Source organism: Mastigoproctus giganteus, chromosome 3, assembly GCF_048544385.1.
Source record: "Mastigoproctus giganteus isolate SK-2022 chromosome 3, ASM4854438v1, whole genome shotgun sequence".
NCBI lineage: Eukaryota > Metazoa > Arthropoda > Arachnida > Uropygi > Thelyphonidae > Mastigoproctus > Mastigoproctus giganteus.
The window spans coordinates 108,275,455-108,299,132 of NC_143577.1; the positions used below are offsets into that span (position 1 = coordinate 108,275,455).

Genomic DNA, 23,678 nt, shown 5'->3' on the forward strand with positions numbered 1-23,678 from the left:
GACTCACTTTCCACAGAAACATCGCTGTAAATTTAGAATAGCAGCCCGACCTTTTCTCAAAATTGCAAGACTTATTTATCTAGAATATTTCCATAGATATTTATAGCAAATATTTCACGTCGATAACCCATTCCCCTACGCAGCCCCCACAACAAATAGGGCAAAAAAAAAAATAAATAAAATAAATCTGCAGCCATTATCGACCCACTGCATGATGGAAGCCTCCTCAACAATTCATGTTGAGGGAAAGGGGCCATAATTTCCCACGCTGGTCCGGTGCTGGTTGGCAGATCAATCGTATTTAGCAGTCAGGGACTTGAACTCTGGTGTACTGCCCTCTCGCTCCTGACTACTGGGCTACGGAGGCCTCTAAATTTTTGGATTAAATTTTATAATCCAAAAGATTCAGTACAGAAAGCGGAGTTTACATCACTGAGCTCATAGACACAGTTATAAATTTATATTATGCCAAGTTCAGCGACAGAACTCTCATATCAGTCAATATACTGTGTCTGTAACTTTAAGTTTTCCGAAGCTTTTCTCCATTTGTGATTAATTCAACTCAGGTGAAATGGTAGCCAACTTAACCAATGTAGCTGCATATGAAGTGATCTCACTGAAATGTGGAAGCATATCAGAACTGCCTATTCTGAATGTCAAATACCATAATGCCTATATATAACGGGAAGCTTCAAATTAAACTTATTTTCATAGTAAAAGGCAGGTTCGAGTATTCGCGGAGCATAATGCTTCAGCTGTGACCACCACGATGAGCCCCCTTGGATTTCGTTGTAGTTGCTTCCTCGATGGATGACCTGTGCTGCTGTGGCGTTATTTTGGTTCCAGGCACTCTATACGTGGAACTGATCGAGGTATTATTCTCTACTGCTAACTGCTGTACTATTGAAACTGATTAGGTTAGAGAAAAAAATTGACTTCTTCACTGTGACCACAATTCCTGGTTTAGACTTGTAATTCCTCGATTGGACTTCTACTAATGATTATGAGACTTTGTGGTGGAACTACAAGTGTCACTTGGATCCTTGGAGGTCATCAATCTTATGTTGGGACTTTTATAGGTTCAGATACCTTCATGGTATTGCACCGTGATATGGACATGATATTGAAAACGAATTGACCCTCAAAGAGACAATCTAACATAACTGTGCATCAACTTGTTCAGTGGTTGTATATGTACAGTATTGTAAATAGGTGGCGGGGTTGCCAGGAAAGCTGGCTGGGACCGCCTAGTAAAATAAAAAAAAAAAAAAAAAACAAGAAATAAGTTGATATTAACACGATAACACTAAAGCTCGTTGTTTATATAAAAAAACGTAATACATCTCTTACGTAACAGAACAGAGATGCACAAGTTCTCTTTATATACAAGCATGATCAATGTGATCAATACATGACTTTTATATATTATATTTGATACTGTAATATGTTCTAAGTTCAGACCACGTCTAACATATATATATTACATATATTTTATTTTAAAATACAGTGATGGAAGTTAAAAAAATAAAAGATTAATATAAAATAATATAGAGCAGATGCAAGAAAAAATGAACCATTTTATGCGCATTTCTGTTAAAATGCACAACAGCAGGAAATTTTCATTAAAACTCATTCAGTTCAGTGATCAATAAACTTCTGGACAGAGATTGTCCTGTGGATCTTGAATACAAGTGAAACAATCCAAAGATATTTCTGCGGAAAGGAGGAGCTTTATTTCAAAACCAAACTTTATTAAAATAACAGTCAATACTTTGACAGAGAAAAGCAAGGGGTAATCAGGGTGGTATACATAATTACTGCATAGAACTAGTTTTCAAAATGTTACAATTGATAAAAACACAAGTAAACGATTTAATGCACATAATCCATACATAGACCTTGTGGAGTGGAAAACACCAAAACCACATTCGGTAAAATATTTATGAGTAGCAAAGAGTTAAAGGCAAGAGTATACCTGATAGATTCAGTTTGTGAGAAAGTTATATAGAGATTTTTCGCTCCAAGGCATCCTTAGAGACCTGCAGAGACTGCAGGTCTCTAAGGATGCCTTGCAGAGACCAATTTCTCCTAGTACATCATTTCGCCCGTCATCACTCTACATCGAATTTCGCGATGGCTAATTTAAATCTGTGGACTACAAGTACGCGTGGAAGGTTCAGAGCTGTGGATAAAGATTGGTAGGATGATGGCGAGAGTCGAAAGCTGAGCCAACCAAAACCATATACAGGTCAAGGATCGTAATTTTAATACTACAGCAATAAAACAAGGAGACTTTTTAGTTATTTATTGTACCAAGAGGTTCCGGTCAACCTTTGGTAATCTCACCATATATTTACCATATCATACAGGAAATGAGGTGCAGAGTGTTTTTTTTTTTTCCCAGTTAGATCTAACTGAAAAACTAACTAACAGTCAGATCTCTCTCTCTCTCTCTCTCTCTCTCTCTCTCTCTCTCTCTCTCTCTCTCTCAGTGACCGCACGAATTTCAAGATAAATTGCATACAAAGGAATATCTTGGATCAATTAGGCAGGGTTCTTAATATTTTTGTACAGCCACCTCACCGTATTTTTGGAGGCTTACCTTACTCATACACCTATCGTGGACCCGTGTCTCATTTTAATAGGAAGGTAATCTTAAAGTATAATCGTCGAGTCATGATCATTGTATGTTCTCTGCCACATAGTAGGTACATGTCAACCAGCACTCAATCGCATCGCCACCTTTTCTCCTGCCCTCTCTTAGAAAAGGAGAAAATCCACAATACACTACGGAGGCAAGTTATTTGAATATGCAGCTAAATGTAAACAAAAGTTCTAAGCAGAACTAATCTCCATTACTTACCAGTTCATAGTAAATATTTGGATGGTTCATGGTAAATTATTTTAATCATATATTTCTATTACAGCGAATAGAAAATAAAAATATCTCTGCCAGAATATCCTAGAAGCCCCTCACATGCAGTGCGAATTGGTTTGAACTGGACCATAAACAGACACTGCAGAATTGATGATGCTTGTAATTTGAATGGCGACCAACGTGTTTCAAGATGAGCTGAAATGAAAACATTCTGTTTTGTACAAGAACCCTCAATACCACTCCTCATATACTGAGAATTTAATTGAATCCGGCTACAAAATAGGGGCCGAACAAATGCAAAGTGGACTCATAAGCCTGCCTTCTATTTTTAGAAAGTAGGTTAAAATTATGTTCTGCTACACAACTATTTGAACATGCGGTTCTCAATTTACCATCCACATATTATTTCTAAAAATATAATTATGCAATTAGTTATTATTCAGGCAGTGTTCTTAGCTCTGCGTGGTATTCCCATTTCTCCATGCAACTAGTGACGTAAACTGGAGCGCATTGGAACCAGAACGACTGAAAAAGAGATCAGTGTGTGAAGGTCTCTCTCTCGATGTGTCATACCATTGTATAAGGGGGCAAAAGCTCTTATTTTCAACTCATCTTCTAGCACACTAATAGACCATTATCCAGCCTAGTTATCGCAATGACTGTGGCTTTGCTGAATGAAACATTGTAGTTAGAGGATCTTTTGTTTTTGTTTTTTTCTTGTGGACAATAATAGATACTTCAAACATGTTTTATTCAGAATAAATGCTAACTATTAATGTCGATAGGTGTCAGCTATATTCTGTAAGTTACGTATTTCATCCAGCAGTTCCAATTCAATTATTGTCAGGATGTCAGGGAAGTCGTACAGTGCTCTACATGATTACTTGATGTTGACAATCAGAGCGTGTCAAAGTTGCGTGAGAATGCTTGAAGTCACTAATTCGATTCAACCGACAGGAAATCCACTGATTTTACCGCAATTCTTCCTTTAAAATAACAGTTTTCTGAAATGTTAATTTTATCAAAGTGTTCCAGTTTTAAGATCCTGTTTGCAAATTGTCCACAGTACTTAAAGTTCAGTAACAGCTCAAATCTCTCGTAATGCAAGCTTTCATTTGAAGTTTCCGTTCCATAAATTCCATAAACAAATAACTTGAATAGTTTAAAGACATTTTATTATCACAATCAACAAAATATTTCTAGTATGACCAATTTCCAATGGGATTCAGAGTTATAAATCACCTTGTCTCGTGTATAACAGTGTCGTTAGGTATTCAAACTCAAAACAGAGAACTTACCTACAGGAATATTTTCTTCTACGCGTTCGAATCTCCTGTTTTCTCCAACTGGATAAAACTGGCACGCTGAAAGGGAAGAAGACTTTGAGAAACAGAACTCGATCCTTATTCAACTATTAATGTTGTATCTGAATTGTTATTAATTATGTACAGCCCAGCAATGTAATCACAAATTGTATGACGAACATCTTAAAAAAATAAAGCCTTCAAAATTCGTATTTCGCTAGAGAGATTTATTTATTCAATAATTACTGACTGCTTTATTAAGTGAAACCAATTCATTTTGCGAAACTTGTTTTGACAAAATAAAATTGTAATATCAGTAATATTTCTTAATCCCAATCGCTAACCTACTAATCATGTTTTGATCTCTTTATGCGGACTATAATCAACCATTCCTTTAATCTTGTTTTTAAATAAACAAATAAACTCTTATTTTTAGTTCTGATGCTATAGACAGAATTTACAGAAGCAGACACAAAAGGCAAGTTAGTCATGCAGAGAAAATAATTTTACATATTTAATTTTCCAGAATATCATTTAAGTATGATAAGAAATCACAATATTATAAAATAAAGTTCGCTGTAAACAGGGATAACTTTTAAACCTGTCGAGTCTTAAAATCAAGACTACTCAAGTTTGTATTTATCGAATATAATCAGTATTCTGAATCCATTATTAACTTCAAATACAGTATTGGATGATGACAGCAGTAGGTCTCTAACGAATAATAAAAATAATATTATGAATATTCAGAGAAATGACAATTAATAATGTGCAACCCGTTAGAGCCGGAACTAAAAGCTTTTATATCCTTGAATGTTTTGTTTTATTATCAAAGTGACTGACCAATTCCTTAAAAGAAACTATTCAAGGTTCCTTAACACGAGGCTTAATGATGTCACTTCGCAAGTGTCCGCAGAAAGACAGACATGCACACACACCGGAATATAAAATAGCCACACCAAACAGGATATTAAATATGCATTTACTTTGCAATTTCTGCTTTTGTTTTTCTTTCATAATTGCTCTTTATGATAAGTAGAATATAACATATGAACTTCTCCATTTCTCTCACGGAAATAAAAGAATTTTGTTTACTACTCATACTGGAAAAAAAAAAAAAAATTTAAAAATCACAGTTTATTTATTTGAGTTACTCTCTTCTTTTTTGTATGTAGATATGAGAAGAACTCTATCCCCGTTCTTAGATCTCTTTGCTAATACTTTTTTCGCCGGTCTTACCCTATCAGTAATTTTGCTACATATTCTTTTATAATGCACATACAAATCGGAATCACGTGATTGTCCATATTTATCCAATCTCAGACAGATCGGCTAACTACAGCTTCTATTTCAGCCACGTTTCTTTCTCCTGTTGTGTTGAGTTTTTCATGTCGCGTAACGTGCAAATTGGTCGATGAAACACGCACACGTAATGCACATTAAAACACGCGTAATACACATTAAAACAATCTACAGTACAATGCGAATTGGCACACAATATCGTCTATGAGTCAAAAATTCTCCAAAACAACCTATAAGTCATCTGATGTTTCTTTTCTAAATTTAAAAAGGTGCTTAAATTATACAAGGAAAATAGAACTGTTAAAACATTGGAGTTTACTATTTTATCTTTCATAATTAGATGGCAGCCTTAGTCTACATAGAAACAGTAATTATTTTTGAATCTAAAAAATATTTGCGCGAGATACCAAACTCTCATCATATTTGTTAGAAAATATATTTTTGTCTGTAAATTGCGTTTATTCTATGCTCGATTTTGTTATTTTGTGGATAGTACTTAAATTACCTATTGATGAATTATGGAAAATATGGACAATTATCGTATATCTAAAATTAGTAAAAAAATAATCATAATAAAATATAACTGCAAACATTTACACCAAGTGACTAAACTACTAGTACTAAATTGATATCATCGCGAAAATGAAGTTTTAATGCAATACTTTAAATTCTAATAGCTGTCAGATTCTAATAGATTAAATTTAAATTCTAATAACTGTCAAATAACTTCGCATGAGTGCACATATGGACCTGTCTCCTTAAGGAAACATACTTTCGATGTACATCAGTAACATTAGCCACCCTACTTGCTAAAAAGTGATTCCACTCTGTTTCTGCAAATACGAGTATATAAAAAACATCTCCAGTTGTCAATCCCCTTCCTTCTGCTTGTTTTTCTCAGCTGGATATTCGTCGTCTCCCGTCAGTGTCAGGACTGTTCTTGGAACAGACGAAGGCTTCCCCTCCGACACTCTTGCATGTTAACGGATCGTTGCATGTGAGTGGGTAAACATCTGGCAAATATACGGTACGGTAATTCTCACGTGTTGATGCATGTGGCCATCCCGCCTACACCACAGCTGTAAAGTTAGTTCCGGATTGAAAGTGTGTAACGGAAGTAAAAAAAGGCTGTTCCACCACAAGTCCATTAATAGACATTTCTGTTCCCAGGGAAAGAATCCGTACCCATGGTATTTTTAAGTTCCTTCTTTCTATCTATACTATTCGTGTTCTTTCATTTCAAGATTCAATATGGAATCTGACTAAATTGCTTATTTAAACACGAATTCCTTGATAATATTCAAATATGTTGAGTTCTATCCTTTAAATGAGAAGGACCAGAACAGGGTTTTATTAATACGAGAACAAAGCCATCACAGAACGATTAGCTGTTCTTAATACAAAGAGAACACCGCAGCAATCTTAGCCTCACAAACTAAATTTATAAGTCGCACATTTGTACAGTATTTAGGACTAATAAAACCCTCCAGTATAACACAGTCCGGGTTTTATCAGTTCTAAATAATCACATCGCGTGGAAACGTACTGGGTTCGAATCTCAACAAAGACGCTGGGAATTTTTATGGACTTTTTAACACACCACAGCTGAGAGCTAGTTGGATGGAGGCGAGGGTTGCGTGAATTTATTTCCCGGAAACTCGGATTTTCGTCCAGAAAACGCGCAAACTGACAAAGTGATACATGCGAAACGTACTATGGGTATGTGTGCTGCAGCTCGGAAACTATTGCATTCACATAGTCTCGTTCGTTCACAGCAACTCCAGTCTCAGTGTACAAAAATCACAGTGTAGAAAGAGATTAATCTGAAAACTGATACGTCTATTCTGGGAAATATGGCAGGAATAATTAGAAGAAACTCTTATTTTTATTGATTCTCATAAATCATCAGACTAAATCTCCTAACAGTTACATTACTCAGTAAGAATGTGGAAAGCGGTGAAAAGTATTTATTTTCCACGACAGTTTTTAAATTATAGGCAGCGCCTTCAAATATTACAATTATGAAAGAAAAATGAAATAAAAGATCAAAGTATAGAGATATCAGTTCAAGAGCAAAATGTCTCTTAATAAAAAAAAAAAAAATATATATATATATATATATATATATATATATATATAAAATAAGTTCGCAAAATTAGCACCCAATCTGACTGCTATTATTAGGAATTGGCAGTGAAGCCGCATGAGAAGATAACCGGTCGTGAAGATTCCTCCCCGCTGATCACCATTGCCATGGTGGTTGGAAAAGTATATACTTTCCCAAACAATCAGTTATTCTTATTTAGCTCTAAGTGTGTCGCACGAAATGTGTGTAGATGCACATTATGCCAGACATCATAAGCAGCAGAGCACACCTTCAATAATAATAATAATAGCGAGCATAAACCAAACCTGTTCCCGAAACGGAGAAAAAAAATGAAAATTTGCTCGCTGAGAGAAATTACAAAGAAGCGAATACTTCTGTGAGATGCATACTAGAAAGAAAGGATGAGAACCTCCTCTTAAGAAGAAAAGTTTATTGACCCAGTTGCAGAGGCCCACCAGACAAAGCAACAAGAAAATACCACAAGAAAAACCAACCAACCAAATATGGACCAGGATTACATTAGCGAAATGCATGAAATGAGATATCAATCTATCGTCAACCATATAAGAGCGCTGCTCAACAAGTTCTTAAGAGGTGAATTTCCAATCAATTAGTTGTGAAGGAGCTTTTACAGGTTTCAGAAATACCATACGTGCAGATTTCTTTTTAAAAATTCAGGTTCTTAAGTAAGCATTATCACGTGACACAGTACTAATAACATATTTTGTTATACGCAGATTTTACATTAAAATAAACCATCACATTACGGGGATGGATTACCTTGATCACTTACATAGCACTATGCAACACGGACTTTCTATAATGGTGCTTATGCTAATGTAAAGTTTACATAGAATAAAAATATATTATTAATATCGTAGTTTATTGATTTTATCTTCTGTTGCCTGACTACGTGTGAAACGATACCACACCTTCATTCACCACAAGACACGAGGGCATCAGCCAGTTAAAATCACAAAAAACTTAGGATGTGAACAAAGCGTGTGTCATGAAAGAGACTAAATTAACTGATTGTTTAAAATAAAAACCTCACAGCTTTAGCTCCAAAGAAACCTAAAGTCATAAATCAATATATTATTTCTGTAAATTTCGTATACTGCATTCTGCAATAAATTTGCTTGTCTCTGAAATACTCAATGAAAGCAGTTTTAAACTGGAATTAAAGTTTACTGTCCAGGCAGTGTGGCAAGTTAATGCTAAATTTTTAAAAGCCGTAGTACACATTTTTTTAGAATACCACGGGAAAGTTTTTTTTTTTCTACTCCGGATTGGGCTTTCCCAGAGGAATCTGGCTCAACCTTTTGGCAACATCAGAATCGCAGCTTCACTGCTTCTCAGTAGCCAACAACACAATACTCACGAACCTATACTAATCACATTCTGGCCCTTTTTCAGTGGTACTACTCTTCACAAAAATACGAGATGGATTTGAACTGACGTTCTAGGAGCCGCCCTAACAATTACACATGTCCATCCCCATAATTGCAGGATCGTAGGTTTGTAACATCTACGTGCTTTGAATCTCCAAATTCATTCCTCCTCGTTTCTTTTGTTTTACAGCGTTCCGCGCAAAAATGATTTTCACAGTCTCTACACTTTTTTATTCTCACCGGCCATGGCTCAATGCGGGTCAAACTTATTTCCTCCACCTTTCCGAAACTTCACTCTGTCACTATGGGCAACTCGAACTGGGAACATGTTCCGTATCACTGTCCCTACTATTAAGACCATCATCCGCTAGCTGCCTCCTGCAGTCTCTTCTCTCCTGGTCACGAATCAGAACTTCCTCAATTCAAAGATGTCTTAAATCAGTTACAAACCTTTACTAACAAGGCCTAACTAGACGACGTACACTACTTCTGCAGCTTCTGTTGCTGCGCCTGAAAGTGGCTCTCTTGTGCCGCCCAGCACTGCATCTTAGACAGAGCACTGGTCACACTGAAGAGCCGGTATAACATTCTAACTCTATCATTTTTAATTTTCTTTTTAACTTTCCTGTCTACACATTGATAATGACATGCATTTGTTTTTGGCAATGAGATTCATATGGAATCTGTCTTTGCACTGCGTGTTATGTGGAGCTAAGCTGGTTCTCAAGAGGGTATTTATATATTTCTTCATTACTTTTTTTATTCATTTTCCCCCCTTCTCTCCTATCAAGTGTAGTTTTATTTATTACCATGAATAATATCTTGATTACTTGAAGTTAAAATTAATTTTTACTTTTAAATTTTTGTGACTTTTTCACTAATATTTTATATAAAAATTATCCATTTTCAAAAGAAATTGAAGTGATATTGGTGGGTCGATTTATATTCACCAATATGGTAACATACACGAAGTTTGCTTCTGTAAATTCAATGTAAATAAACTAACTCCAATTGAGGCGGGAGTAAGTTAATTTATCTTCATCTTTTACAAAGGCAAAACTTATCATGGCATTTCCATGTTAAGTGAGTAGTAGTTACTTAGCCTAACTGGTATTGATGAAATTCCTTTAAGAATGTAGTTATTAATAATTTCATCTGGTAACTCTTTAAGAGCATCTGACGACCAACTAAGTTTCTTCTGGTCTCCGTGCATTGCGTGTCCCATCCATTGAATGTATGTGCAGAGATTGATTGGGGGTAATCAATGATTTAACTGATGGCTTAAGGGATACTCAGAGAAAAGTTAAGAACCACTGCTCTAATAACGGAAACCCATATCTTATGGAAGCAGGAGATTCTATCTGAAAATAATGATAAATGACGCGCTGTGCAAGATGTTAAGAGGATTACTGATCGTGAATAGCAATGAAATGCACAATATCAAAAAAGATAGTTTATTAACACATAATTTATATCATTCAGTTTTCAGGAACATTGTTGGAAATACTAAATTATTTTCCCTACTCCTCTCGTCCACTCACTAATGAGACATCAAACAACACCGAACGATGTCAAGAAGTGATTTTCTCAACTAAGGCAAACAGCTGAAATTAGTTTGGTGACAATCGATTCCTCCTTTTCAATATCCCCGTTGTACTTTATCTTAAAAGACCTGAAAGTAAAGGAATACGTCTTAAAATTGTATCGATGTCTACCGGATAGGCCCATGAACCCTGAACGTTAATACGCAATAAATAAATTATTCAATAGCGGTAGCAGATAATTTAGTTGAACTGCTTAATTCATATTAAACAACTCATAACGAAGTTGATATTAAAATACATGATTTTCCTACGCATCTAATAAAACAGATGTCAATGAAACTGAATGCAAAAAGTAACTGATATTGATATCCGGTTAGTTTACAGGATATACAACAGTGGGTCTGATTGCTTTGAAAGCCAGTCAGAGTGCATTATAAAGTATTTATTTTAACAACCAGTCCATTAGTTTCTCTTTTATCTGGAAATGGAGTACTTTGTGTAGTAAGATTATCGCTACTTGACTGACGTTCATAATAAAGATCCTTGCTTAGAAGAAATCCAAAGTACACTTGGTGTCCTATGCTATCCTTGGATTTATGTCTATTGATTGAACGTACACCAATCTTCTGTTTCTTCCTCACATAAACAAACAGTCGTGATAATTTATTTACCAGTGACGGCCACCGGCGACAGACCCCTCGATGTTAGAGTGTTACTAAAATAAGCAACCGAGAGATTTACGGCCGTCCTCGGAGCGCTCAAATTCAACGTTCACTATTTTCATACTCGCTTTATCCACATATATCGAGCAGGATAGTTACAGCACTTAAAACACGGGGTGAAAAATATCACCTTGGCTTTCGTTCGCATGTAGCAATGGCGAAGGATAATCGTTTATAATCCCTATCTGGACTACATTTTTATTCGCAGCAGTGTATGAATAATTCATCATTAAATCGCGTCAGTGTTTTATACAAAGTTGAGGGAGACATAACTTCGATGATTCTGAGTGCTAAGTATAAGCAGCAAATTCTGACTTTAAAATAGCAACGCCGTTCAGCCACCGCGCCAAATATATTAAGTAGATTTTACGTATTCCACGTATGGAGTGCAATGCTCTTGGCAGTTGAAAGTTAAAACACGTAATATTCATAAAGCGAGAGACAACAAATAAATATATGTACCATTTCCGCAATGCAGAGCAGACATGGCCTTTATAGTCTAGAACAGCGGGTGGTAGTATAAAGTGTTACCAGATAGTAATAGAAAATAAGCAGAATTTATCTTATTATAAAAAGGACGACATAAGAAAACTGTATTTTTTGAATAACTAGTATCTAATTTAAAAAGAAAAAAGTTGAGCATCCTTATTCTAAATATACCACAAAGGATGATGGAGATGAATACTAAAAAAATTTATTACAAAATAATAATAATAATAATAATAATAATAATGTAATAATAATAAGTGTCAACCATCCCAATCATCGTGCCAACCACAGGTATGGTACCAAAGACTCTACATAGCAGCCTAGCAGCAATAGGTCTCCCAGAAAGTCGCAATCCTGAACACCTGTAGGATAGTCAGAGAGTTCCTCGACCAACAGTAACACCAGACATAACAACATCCACCCTGTGTACTTGGTAGTAATACCCGTCACGAGGTGGAAACCCCAGTCTGGGAGAAATAATATAAGAGCAATAATAATTCTACCGTTTTGTCAGGCGCTTCGGTTTTCCGGTATAAGAATTCGAATCTATTTCTTAATCAAAATTAGCTACAACATTCATTTTTAAAATTTCTTTAAAATAACTAACAATCTGGCTCGCTCGCTGGTAGAGTGCCAAGCGATTCGAAACCTTTATATTTAAATTTCTTAAAATCCATTATAAGGACAAGCTAGAAAGTTTGAAAGAGAAAGGACATATACTAATGATAATTACTAATTAGTAACTTAAAATGTAAATTACCAATAATAATAACAACATTATTCATTATATTTTTCGATTATTTAACGCTATCGCGCACACGCCATAAGGCAAAGAAAACTTTGAATGAAAAACAAAAATTGTAGATGCAATTCTCGCATAGCGTAACTAGATTTTTTTTTTTTTTTTTACCAAAAACACCCTCTTTTTTTATGTAACGGTAACTCGTTCAACCGCCCACCCACCTACTGATACACATCGTAACATTTTATCTGCTACTGTTTACCATATATTGATCCAAATAAGGAACGTCACCAGGATAGCCATGCACAAATCTGCTGCAAATTGTTTTATTTCCACAATGTATCAAAAATATCAAATATAATATGTCATCATCATCGTCCTTTCAAGGATTTAGACCAGACGGCCTGTTCCGGTCTCAGTCCATCTTTTCTTCGGACGTCCTGGATCCCTTCTTCCAACTGGCCGATATTTCATAATCGGCTTTGGTAATCTTGCTGGATGCACCCTATCCAAATGTTTAATCCATTTTCCTCTGTATATGTATATTCTATCTATTATTGGATCAATATACCTAATTCCAATTGTCAGGAGCGGGAGTGCAGTAGCACACGCTCTTTGAGTAGACCGGGGTTCAAGCCCCTGACTGCTAAATACGGTAGATCTGCCAACCCGCACTGGACCAGCGTGGTAGATTATGATCCATTTCTCCCAGCATGAATTGTTGAGAAGGCTTCCATCCTGCAGTGGGTTGATAATGGCTGCAGTTAACTTAACCCAATTCTTTAGGAATATCAGAACTTTTCTTCTTGTCCAATAATCTATAGCCACTGGTTCTGTGAATAAATTTCATTTCAGCACTTTCAATCCTTTTCTCATCTTTTGATTTAATTATCCACGTTTCACTTCGATAGAGTAAAGTGGGTCTTGCTATCACCTTATAAGCTTTTATCTTTGTATGCTTTTGAACTTTATTGGGTTTTAGGATATTGTTAATTAAACCTGTAACTTTTAGAAAACTGGAAAGTTTTGATTCCATATCTGTTTCTTTGACATAGGGAATATAATATCCAAGATATTTAAATGAATTTACTTGTTCCAGGATGGTATTTTCTATTACTATTTTGCTTCTGATTGGATAATTACCTTTAAATACTATAAAACTTTAGTCTTTTCATTTGAAATTTCCACTCCAAATGTTTTAGCAATATTGTTTAAGGTAAAAATTGATCTTTAAAGTTCGTCTTCATTCTGTGCTATTATCATTTGATCGTCCACAAATAATAAATTATTTAATTTAGTTACTCGATAAATTTTAAAACCACAATTGATAGTGTTCTTCCATTCTTTGACTATTGTATTTGTATAAATATTAAAAAACGATGGTGACATCGGGCATCCTGACTTATAGCATTTAATAATTGATTAGGGATATTTAATTGTTTTTAAATTTCCCATAACCTTCCTCTAGAGACCACATCGAAAGCTTTCCTAAAATCAATAAATGTGAAATGTGTTTCAATATTACATTCTCTGTTTTCCTCTATTAAAAATTTTAATGTAAAAGTTGAATCTACAGGATCTTCCCTTTCTAAATCCATTCTGTTCTTCATATAAAGCTGGATCAATAAATTTCCATAATGTTGATGACAATAATTGTGCATATAATTTATATCCAACATTTAGAAGGCTTATTCCTCTAATTCTCACAACAAGATTTATGGCCGTTTTTTTAAATATAAGGATGACAAGGGCATTTTTCCAGCTTGATGGACTTGTTCCTTGGTTCCAAACTAAATTATAGAATCTTAACAGGAGTCTATGGAAATTATTACCAGCATATTTTATGAATTCCATGTTTATATTGTCTTCACCTGGAGACTTTCCAGATTTATTGTTATTTAAAGCATCTTTAAATTCTCGTAAAGATATATCTTCCCTATGCGTATTCTCATTTGGTGATATATTATACAAGTTAGTATCAATTTCTGTCCATAAATCTTGGAAGTATTCTAACCAGGTTTATTTTTTAATTATTTCGAGATCGGTATTTTCTTTAATGCCTTTATTCATATTTTTTATGATTTTATAGAAATTGGGTCTTTTCACTGATATATTCCTTTACAATTTTGATACAAAATGGTCTCACATTTTATCTCTATTTTTCTTTCTACATGCCTTTCTAGCTATTGCTATTTTTCTTTCATATTCAGTTTCTGCTTCTATTGTTTTGCTGCTTAACCATGTTATAGGCTTCTTTCTTTTACTGTATAATGATTTTAATATCATTATCCCAGTTCCTGATTCCTCTTTTCTTTTGCAACATTCATTTGCTATTGCAATGCGAATATTTTTTTTAAATTCCCCCATTATATTTCTCTATCATCACTTTCTTTGATGTTTTCTCACATTTGCTCTGTTCTGTAATAGGTAAACTTGTATATGCTGTACGTGAATATGTATATTTTTAGAGAGAAGCCTAAAAGTTCAGTGTGGTTTGAACCCGAAGGGGAGAAAATAAACAATTCTATCACTGAGCTTTTCAATCAGTTCTGTACAAAAATTAAATCAGTATTTATTTATCAGTGAGAATAAATTTATAAGCGAGCAACCTGTTTCATGATACAGTATACAGTTTAAACAGAAATATGTCACAATTTTAAAATCAAATAAATCATTAGTACTACGTAAAAGATATTTTACAATAAAGTACTAATGATTAAGCTAACCAAATTAGCATATGTATGAAAGCTATTCGTAATAACCATTATGCGTAAAATAAACATTGTCTTCACAACAAAAATTCTAAACTTTTAGAATTTGAAACTTCTGGTTTGGCAAAAATAAAAATGGTTTCCTCTTGCTCCTGCAACAGCAAGCAAAAAGATGAAACGGAAATAGATCATTAAGACTGAGCTTCAGACTCATGTGACTATGATTGTCAGTGGATAATTAGCTCACTTGCTCTACAGCTTCTCCCAACCACGAAAATGCAATTTCCAGAAGCTTCACCTTACCCAGCATTTTGTGCAAGTCCAAATGCTAAAAAACATTCAAGATGCAGATGCAGCCCAAGAGCGATTTATTGGCAATACGTAAATTTTGAATAAATATCGTCTACCTCATCACTATCAGTACCGAACTTTGCAAAATCACTTGAAGTTAGCCCCAGGAGCTCACATCTGGTGAGTATGGGCTTGACACACCCAGGGCCCTGAGCTGGATATCATCATTCTTCTCTCTCTCTCTCTCAGGATAACTCGGGAATTTTTTTTTTTGGCTGGTGCAGCATAAGCCTCAGGCTTCCTTGCACCATATGGCTATTATTAATAATAATAATAATAATAATAATAAAGCGACCAAAGGCAGGTCGCTTTATAATAATAAAGCGACCAAAGAATTTCTGGCTTCCATGATTGGCGAGATGGAGGTGAATGATATGAATTAAACATTCGATGGGCCTTTCAGTAACCTCATATAATTAAGACTGAAAGTTTTATTTAAATTTTCTCAGACGTTCCTGCTGAAGGCGTAGATAGCTATTTTGTTTCTGTAAACTAATATTAATTTAGTTTGTATTAGTACAACACCAGTTTGTGGAGGATTTATAATTAATTAATGGTGCATAAAAGAACTGACTTTAAAATTAATGTTTGTAAATGATCTCTACTTAATTGATTGTCTCCTGTAAGTACATAATTTTAGATGTCAAAATAATAAAAAAAAAAAAACTAATATTTTTCGGACCACATAACTCTATATGATAAGAATTTCTCCGAATTGATTCAACCACGTGCCAGACCAACACGCTGTGAAGTGTACACGTAACATTTTGCTTGAAAAATAAAGATTATATATATAGTAAAATGTTCTACATCGTGTAACCAGAACTCATAATTCAAGAAGTTTTTTGTTTCTTTATTGTAAATAAACGTACCAGCTGACTGTACTGCATTCTGGGTTACGAGAGGTATGCGTATACTATTTGCATCCAAACAAATTAAACGATGAACACATTGCTAATCAAACAGAAGTATACTTCCTTATTGCTAATTCAGGTCACATATGTTCATGGAAAGGTAAGTGACATAACTTATAAAAATAAAATAAAATGAAGCTTTTATCTGTATTTTTTTATGAAATGTGACAAATTCCTAAGTAGGCTGGTATGTCAATGACCATCTCTCAGGTTTTTTTAGTGGGGAAGATGTGCATGAAACGAGGACGATTTGGACATTACTTTTAATCGAATCATTTGATAGGTGAAGGACGCTGGAAGCCTGGGATTGGTAGTGGAGTACAGTGTGGTTTATGACCTGGCTTAGCTAGAATGCTGAGAACTTGGCTTACTGGATTGAGTTCATGTAGTAGAGCTACATTCAAATCCTTCTCTCTTCTGGGAGGAGTAGGTCTACTAATTGGGAAAACTGGGAGCCATCGTGGTTGAATGTGACACTGCGGTAGATCAGGCTCTTGTGATTGGAGATGTGGATCTTGAAATGCTTTGAAACTCAGCTGCTAATGAGGGAGGTATGGAAGATGTGTGCAATATTGCAGTTTAACACAGCTCATAATTTTTATATGAAGAACTTGCTTGCTGCGTGCGTAACAGAATGAAAGAATTCGTTTTTGTGGGAGTAAGCAAGGATGTCGCATTCTTTCTTTAATTTGGACGAGGGTCCACTTCTACTTCCGCATACACACGATTGACGTCTTTGGTTTCCTCTTGAACTGTCGGGGAATATCAATATCCCCTGACAGTCTACAGTGCTGTCAGCACTGTTCCGACTACAGGCAGCTCCTTGTGCTGGTTCGCGATATTACAGAGCTCCGGCTCTTTGTGCTGACAGTTCTGTATGGCAGCAATTTGTTGTGCAGGCTTTTTTCATCGGAGTGCATGGTTCCTACAGAATCTGGGATGTAGATTCTTGAAGAACTCCTTGATTTCGTGAGGATTTCCTTATTCACAGTTATTTGATTTGTGATTTGATATGACATACTATAGCCATCTTATTTGACGATGATGAAATGGCTGACAGTTATTTATAACCTGGACTTTGAACTGTCTTCTGTATGTGTTTTTTTTGTATTGCTATAATGTGTCGTTTAAAAGGGTCTTCCCACCGTCCAATTGGGCAAAACAGGGGAGAGAGTACATTGTAATTATGTAAATTAACTATATATTGAATAGAATAGTGGTGTTGCCAAATTTTGGAAGGAACCGCTTGATAAAATAAATCTGAATCATCTGGCCCAAATTACTCATACCTGTAGCATAATTTTGGAGATGCACTAGTATATTCTACATTGTCAGATTTTAAAGAATCTCTATTAATATAAAAGAACCAAGATCATTGTCTTCCACAATGAAGATAAGGAAATTGTCCTTATCTTCATTGTGGTTCCACAGATATCCTCATCTGTGGAATAGATGAGGTTTCTATATAAATTTGAAATTTCATATAAAATATAATAACATTTTTATTATATTTCATATTACATTTTTATATGAAATAATGCATTCCGTATTTAACAAAGAAATATTATTAGTTGTATTTTTATTTTAACTTGGCAGTGAACAGTTATCGCATTCATCTCCCATGACTAGTGCTTTACTGAAACTTCGGAACAATACCTTAACTAAAGTTGCGCATTGAAATAATAATTAATGCTTTTGAATAAAACGATTCAAAAGGACAGGAAAATAACCACATATGCAATGATGATGATGCAAGCGCTAGGATGTTCAAAGAGAAATCAACGCTCTAATTCTTGCACTAGTATGATGCAAATGGGTATCCAAGTTATTGAGAAGAGAAACGAACTTATACAGGAAGGATATCAGCCAATACCTGTTCAGGAGTGCGCTAAATTTCAGGGATTTTTTAAAGGCCTGAAAACAGCGAGACCGGATCTTCCATTATGATCATTATTCTAAACGCTAATCTATGGAATGGACACATCTGTCATCTCGAAAAAAAGAAGGAACCTCGAATTTCCAAATCATCACAAAATATTATAGAGAGAGAGGGCACAATTTTCGTTGATTTTTAGGAGAAAGGTCAGACTATAAACAAGGAAAACTATTTCCAAACGCTTGATAAGCTTAATAGAGATATTGGAAATCTCTAACAGAATCACATTACACCATGATAATGTCAAGCCACACACTACTCATATGGCCCAGATGAAAATAGCAGACCTAGGGTGGAGAAATTTGCCTCATCCTGCATGTAGTCTGGATTTGGTTACGTCCGATTTTTTTTCTGTTTGGAAATACAAAGAGTTATCTTCAAAGAAAATACTTTTCTATATAAGGAGGAGCTGAAAAAGAAAGTGTGAGGCTAGCTCCAACAGCGGGTTGGAAAGAATGATGGCAAAAATATTGGTAAACAAGGGGAATAAATAGAATAACATGTACATCCTTCCTGGTAGTTGTTTAATAGATGATAATAATTTCAAACCTTGTATTGGTTTTATTTTTATTTTATGGCCAAAGAGACATTGCGTATGGACAGGCCCTTGTATATTAATAAAACTTTTAATTGATTTTTATTTAAAATATCCGTAGTTCTTTGTTATCTCGATGTTATCCTTTTCTGCACATAATGATCATGCGTAACTTGAACAAACGTAAAAGTGTGCTATCGTACAAAATTATTAGAACATTAGCGATTAAGCACATTTTATACAATTTAGTTAATTATTTTAGAGGACGGTACAGTAGCATAGAGTTATAATTAAAGCTTAAAAAGTTAGAAGTATTATTTATAATCTAATCATGCGAAGCCAGTTCGGATAATTTGAATTTTGATATGTTATGGTATGCCATACGACAGGAAATCCTTTCGAAAAAAACATGCCATGTCACTGGAGGTCAGCTGGCATAAGTCAACTTGATCCCCGGGTAGTTGAACGCGCTATCCTGAAAAGCCGCGAACAAAATTATCCAAAGAGCTCCAGAAACGCAATGGGGCAGCGCTTAGTATGCATACTGTATACAGAAAATTTCATCAAGAGAGGTTCAACGGGCAACTACTTATCTAATCCTTTCTTCCAATCAGTGTAGAGCAATGGGTCCAATGATATCATGATAGAGGGAAATTCACTAGTCTACAGTGCAGGAATTGAGTATAGCTTCATCCTTGGAGAATGTCTTCAAAACTACCTGTACCTGAACCGTGCAGGTACAGTACTTTTGAAATTTGCATCATGGTGGAATTTTCATAATTTTAGCCTACTTTTTGTGGGATGGTGACCAATGTTTTTTGGGAATGGTACAGTACCTTATAAGAGCAATGCTGATATGCCTGATATAGCCGTTCTTCTAATACAGAGTTTTATGAAGCATTTAATTTTTAGCAAGATAAATGTCCGCTTTCATTGGGTCTGGTACGGCTTGGCTTAGACAGACAGTAATGTAACAATTTACTGATCCGTTCAGAGCCCAGCACAGCCACTATGGGAAGAAAATTGGGTGGCGTATGAGGGCTCTTAATGAACCAACATTACTTATTCAATTTAAAACTGTTCTGATGGAGGAATAAAGAAATGCACGTGTTATTAAATTAGTAGAAAATATTCCAAGGAGAGCTGTATGTATTAGAGGCCAATAAGTTCTGATTTGTAAATCTTTGTTCATTTTTCATTTGTCCCAAAACTTTTGGTATCTTACTCTGGTTCATGCATATAGAAAGCAACAACAACAAAAAAACATTTTACGGCCATTGTACGTTGTATAGCATACATACAGATGAAGAACCTTAAGGCATCGTGAAACAGTAGGCGATAGATGATTGGTCAGCCGACCTAATATTGTACTTTGCTTAATGGAAACATCCATGGTTGGCATTTAGAGTAAAATATCTTCCAATCTCTTTTGAATTCCAGTATGATTAATAAGTATAAGATAAAGCCTTAAAACAGTTTTTATTAGCCGCTAGATAATCTGGAAAAAAAAACTTATGTGCGAAAAGAATTAAACCTCCTAATTCCTTACATAAATACATGTTGTTCTAAGATTTAAATTAATTTGTTGCCTCTATCTCACCCAATTCGACAAACCATTCGGAACTTTTCTGTCTATCTTTTAAACTCTACTTTCTCCAACTAACTTCTCTGACAGTGTCTTTGCTGATTTTAATGTTCCAGACGCCTTCAATTTTCTGGTTGTGCAAACTCATTTGTTAGAGATTCTGATTTGGCTATTATTACCTTACACAACTTGTTCATTCATCTGCTTGGATGAAATGTATTCTAAACGCATAACCAACACGCTTGTTCATTCCTCGCCAAGAAACTTTCAAAGTTCACGGTTCACATTCGTTAGATCACAACTTGATGATAGTTTCTTTTCCAATGGAGCCTCATATCATTTGGTATCACAATAATATCATAAAAAAGGATGATGTGCTTCATTACCACTCTTTTCCTTGATTGGACTACTGCTTTAAAGCTCTTGATCCTAAAATTTGCCCATTCGCAGGTAGCATGTAGCTGATTACTTTCTTCCATGTGGTAAAGACTTGGTTTCGACTGGATTCGAACCCAAGTCTTTACCACATGGAAGATGGGCATTTATCACGTCGTGGTCAAATTACTAGCGTTGAGAAAGTCAAACTTTTTATCCAGTAAAATAGGCATCGCGATAAAATAATACACAAAATTTACACACACACATTATAGTTGTCGCCTCATAGCCTTAGTTGCTTTGGTTATAAAAACAAAACAACAAACAATAGCAACCTAATGTTTTCTCCGACCGAGTCACCAAATTTAACCATTTATTCCTCATTTCAGCCAACAACTTCGTCATTTATCTCAGCCGTGGTTTTCCAAAAGAGTGTGCAAAGCAGGAGTCGAAATGGAATATTTTACGAAGAGAAACTTTCCGTAATAAAATATCTTATTTTTAATAACCAAGTATGTACATGGCATTACCGATTCGTGTGACGAACCAGAGCGGCGTTCCGGTGGATGCGCTACTGTGCATTCCCAGTTCAGGCTGGGAATGCACCAGAAAGGCTGTTCAGGATAAGCATATAAGTGGCATTCACAGTTGGCTTATAAACTGGTAGCTTCATTTTTTGCCTACACTAAAGTTATTAGTCATTTCAAACAATATTTTTAAAGGCTAATAAGCATAGAAAACTTTTTTAATCCAAATCAAATGGTAGTCCAGCCATCTGGTCTCCTACTAAAACTATTGGTCCCAAATTTTGTTCATCAATACTTCCAACTCTCTTACATCTCTGATGTCTACTAATCTTACTTTTAATCTCTCTCTCTCTCTCTCTCTCTCTACTACAACTATTCTGTCACATTCCGATGGTTCAGTTCCATTTAAAAGTAAAGCTGACTTTTTTTCTTACTTTTCCTCTTACTCTTGAATTGATGATCTTTGATTATCTTTGTTTTCCATTCCATTCAGTACCTCCCGGCACTGAATGAAATGGAAAACTTGGACTTCAAAGACTCTTTTCGCTTTTTCCATGACACTGCAACATGTCATACTGAGCAGCATTAAGTTATTTAGTTCGAAGTCAAAGGGATGTAAAGCTTCACTGGTTGGCCAGAATTTTAACCTTAACACCACTGAACACCTTCGGGATGAGCTGGTACGTCAGTTTTTGGCAAAGCCAACACGCTGCCCATTATTAGTTAATTTCATTACTCTATTTAAAAAGGGGCCAAAATGCAGCCTTCCTCTTATCAAAAATTGGTCCGGAGTTGAAGAGGATACAGTGTATAATTAAGGCTGAAAGTGGGCCGAGACGTTATTGAACATTGTACCAATAATAGGTTCTTCGGAACATGCAAGTGTCCAGTTACTTTTGAGAATATAGTGCACTTGATAATGGCGCGTAGCAATAAGTTCGATTTCGTACTGTTTACGGTATTCTTACTAAACTATTCATTGAGTGTCTACATCACACATGCGCACTTAACACAAATAATTTTGGAAACAAATGCGTGTACTGTATATAAAAAATTATTATATAATGTATTGTATTGTTTTTTTTTTTTATAGAAGGGATAGCACATCTGTGCATTCCATTTGACAGATGATATCTCTTCTATAAAAAGTTAACGCAAAAATTACACTAAAATATTTTATGAGTAGAGTGCTTACATTTCTTATAAATTATTTTAACGCATTGACTGACTGATAACCAGGCCGCAAATTATACTCTAGTTACCATGTAAAAATTCTTATTTTAATGGTTACTTTATCATTTTAAAGCTTTTTCTGCCGAAAAATAAATAACTTCCTGTTAAAAGCACTGCTGTTTGTTATTATTCTCTTCTAGACTTTTTTTCTGCAAGCGAAAAGCATTTTAAACGAGCGCAGTATAAGAAAATGTGACGTCACCAAAGTATTGTCAATATTCCCATACAGAAAATTTCGTCACAAATGGCTAAGAAACATCCTCAATGAACTCAAAAGATCAATTACTGTGGGTTCATTCACTGTATATTCCTTTGATCAACTCGGAAAGGCCGAAAACTATAGGAAAAAAAGAAAAGAAAAAAAAAACCATGACGGTTGGTTCTTTTTCTATGGATCGCAAGTTTGCACTTTAATCTCCAAGAGCAAGTTTCGTCACGAGCTGTTACCCATGCATCTCTAGGTTTCAGCGCCAAATAATAAAAATAAAATAATAATCACTGATTTTGAAATCGGCATTTTTGAATGACACTGTCCTTCAGAAAGAATGAATCAACGTGCAATAATAATCCAGTTATACCGTGGAAGAGAGAGAGATTATGTCTTACTCTTCAAGACAGCTGGTTCGTGTAGGACTGTATACACTTTTCTCTTTAATTTCCCTGACCATACTTCTTTTGATACCTTGTACTCCATTTTACTATGATTGAATTCTAGAATTAATATCATTCCGATAATATAACATAATATTAGATTCTAAAGCCAACTCCTATATTTTTCTTGGAGCAAGATTCCAGGTTATTTTTGAGAAAAACAGAACTCCATTATTACTTATCGACAACTTGAGCAAATCACATTTATGGGTGACCAAGATCATACAAAACAAAACGAAGAACCATTATTTTCAGTAACAGCAGTCGCATAATCCTGATATTTTACTGCGCATACCATGCTGTTGCGGCGCTCTGTTCATTATTAAATGTGTATTGCAGATACGGGACAATTTAAAACATAGCAGACTCTGTTTGTGCCCC

At 35.1% G+C, this 23,678-nt stretch overlaps 1 protein-coding gene across 1 annotated transcript in view; it reads right to left on the reverse strand.

Moving 5' to 3' along the window:
- Window positions 1-23,678, reverse strand: part of LOC150088213 (protocadherin Fat 4-like) — a 415,241-nt gene that overhangs the window by 245,420 nt on the left and 146,143 nt on the right. Inside the window, exon 3 of the mRNA XM_090369387.1 lies at window positions 4,177-4,242. Within this exon, the coding sequence (XP_090225513.1) occupies window positions 4,177-4,242 (66 nt within the window). The remainder of the gene's footprint in view (window positions 1-4,176; window positions 4,243-23,678) is intronic.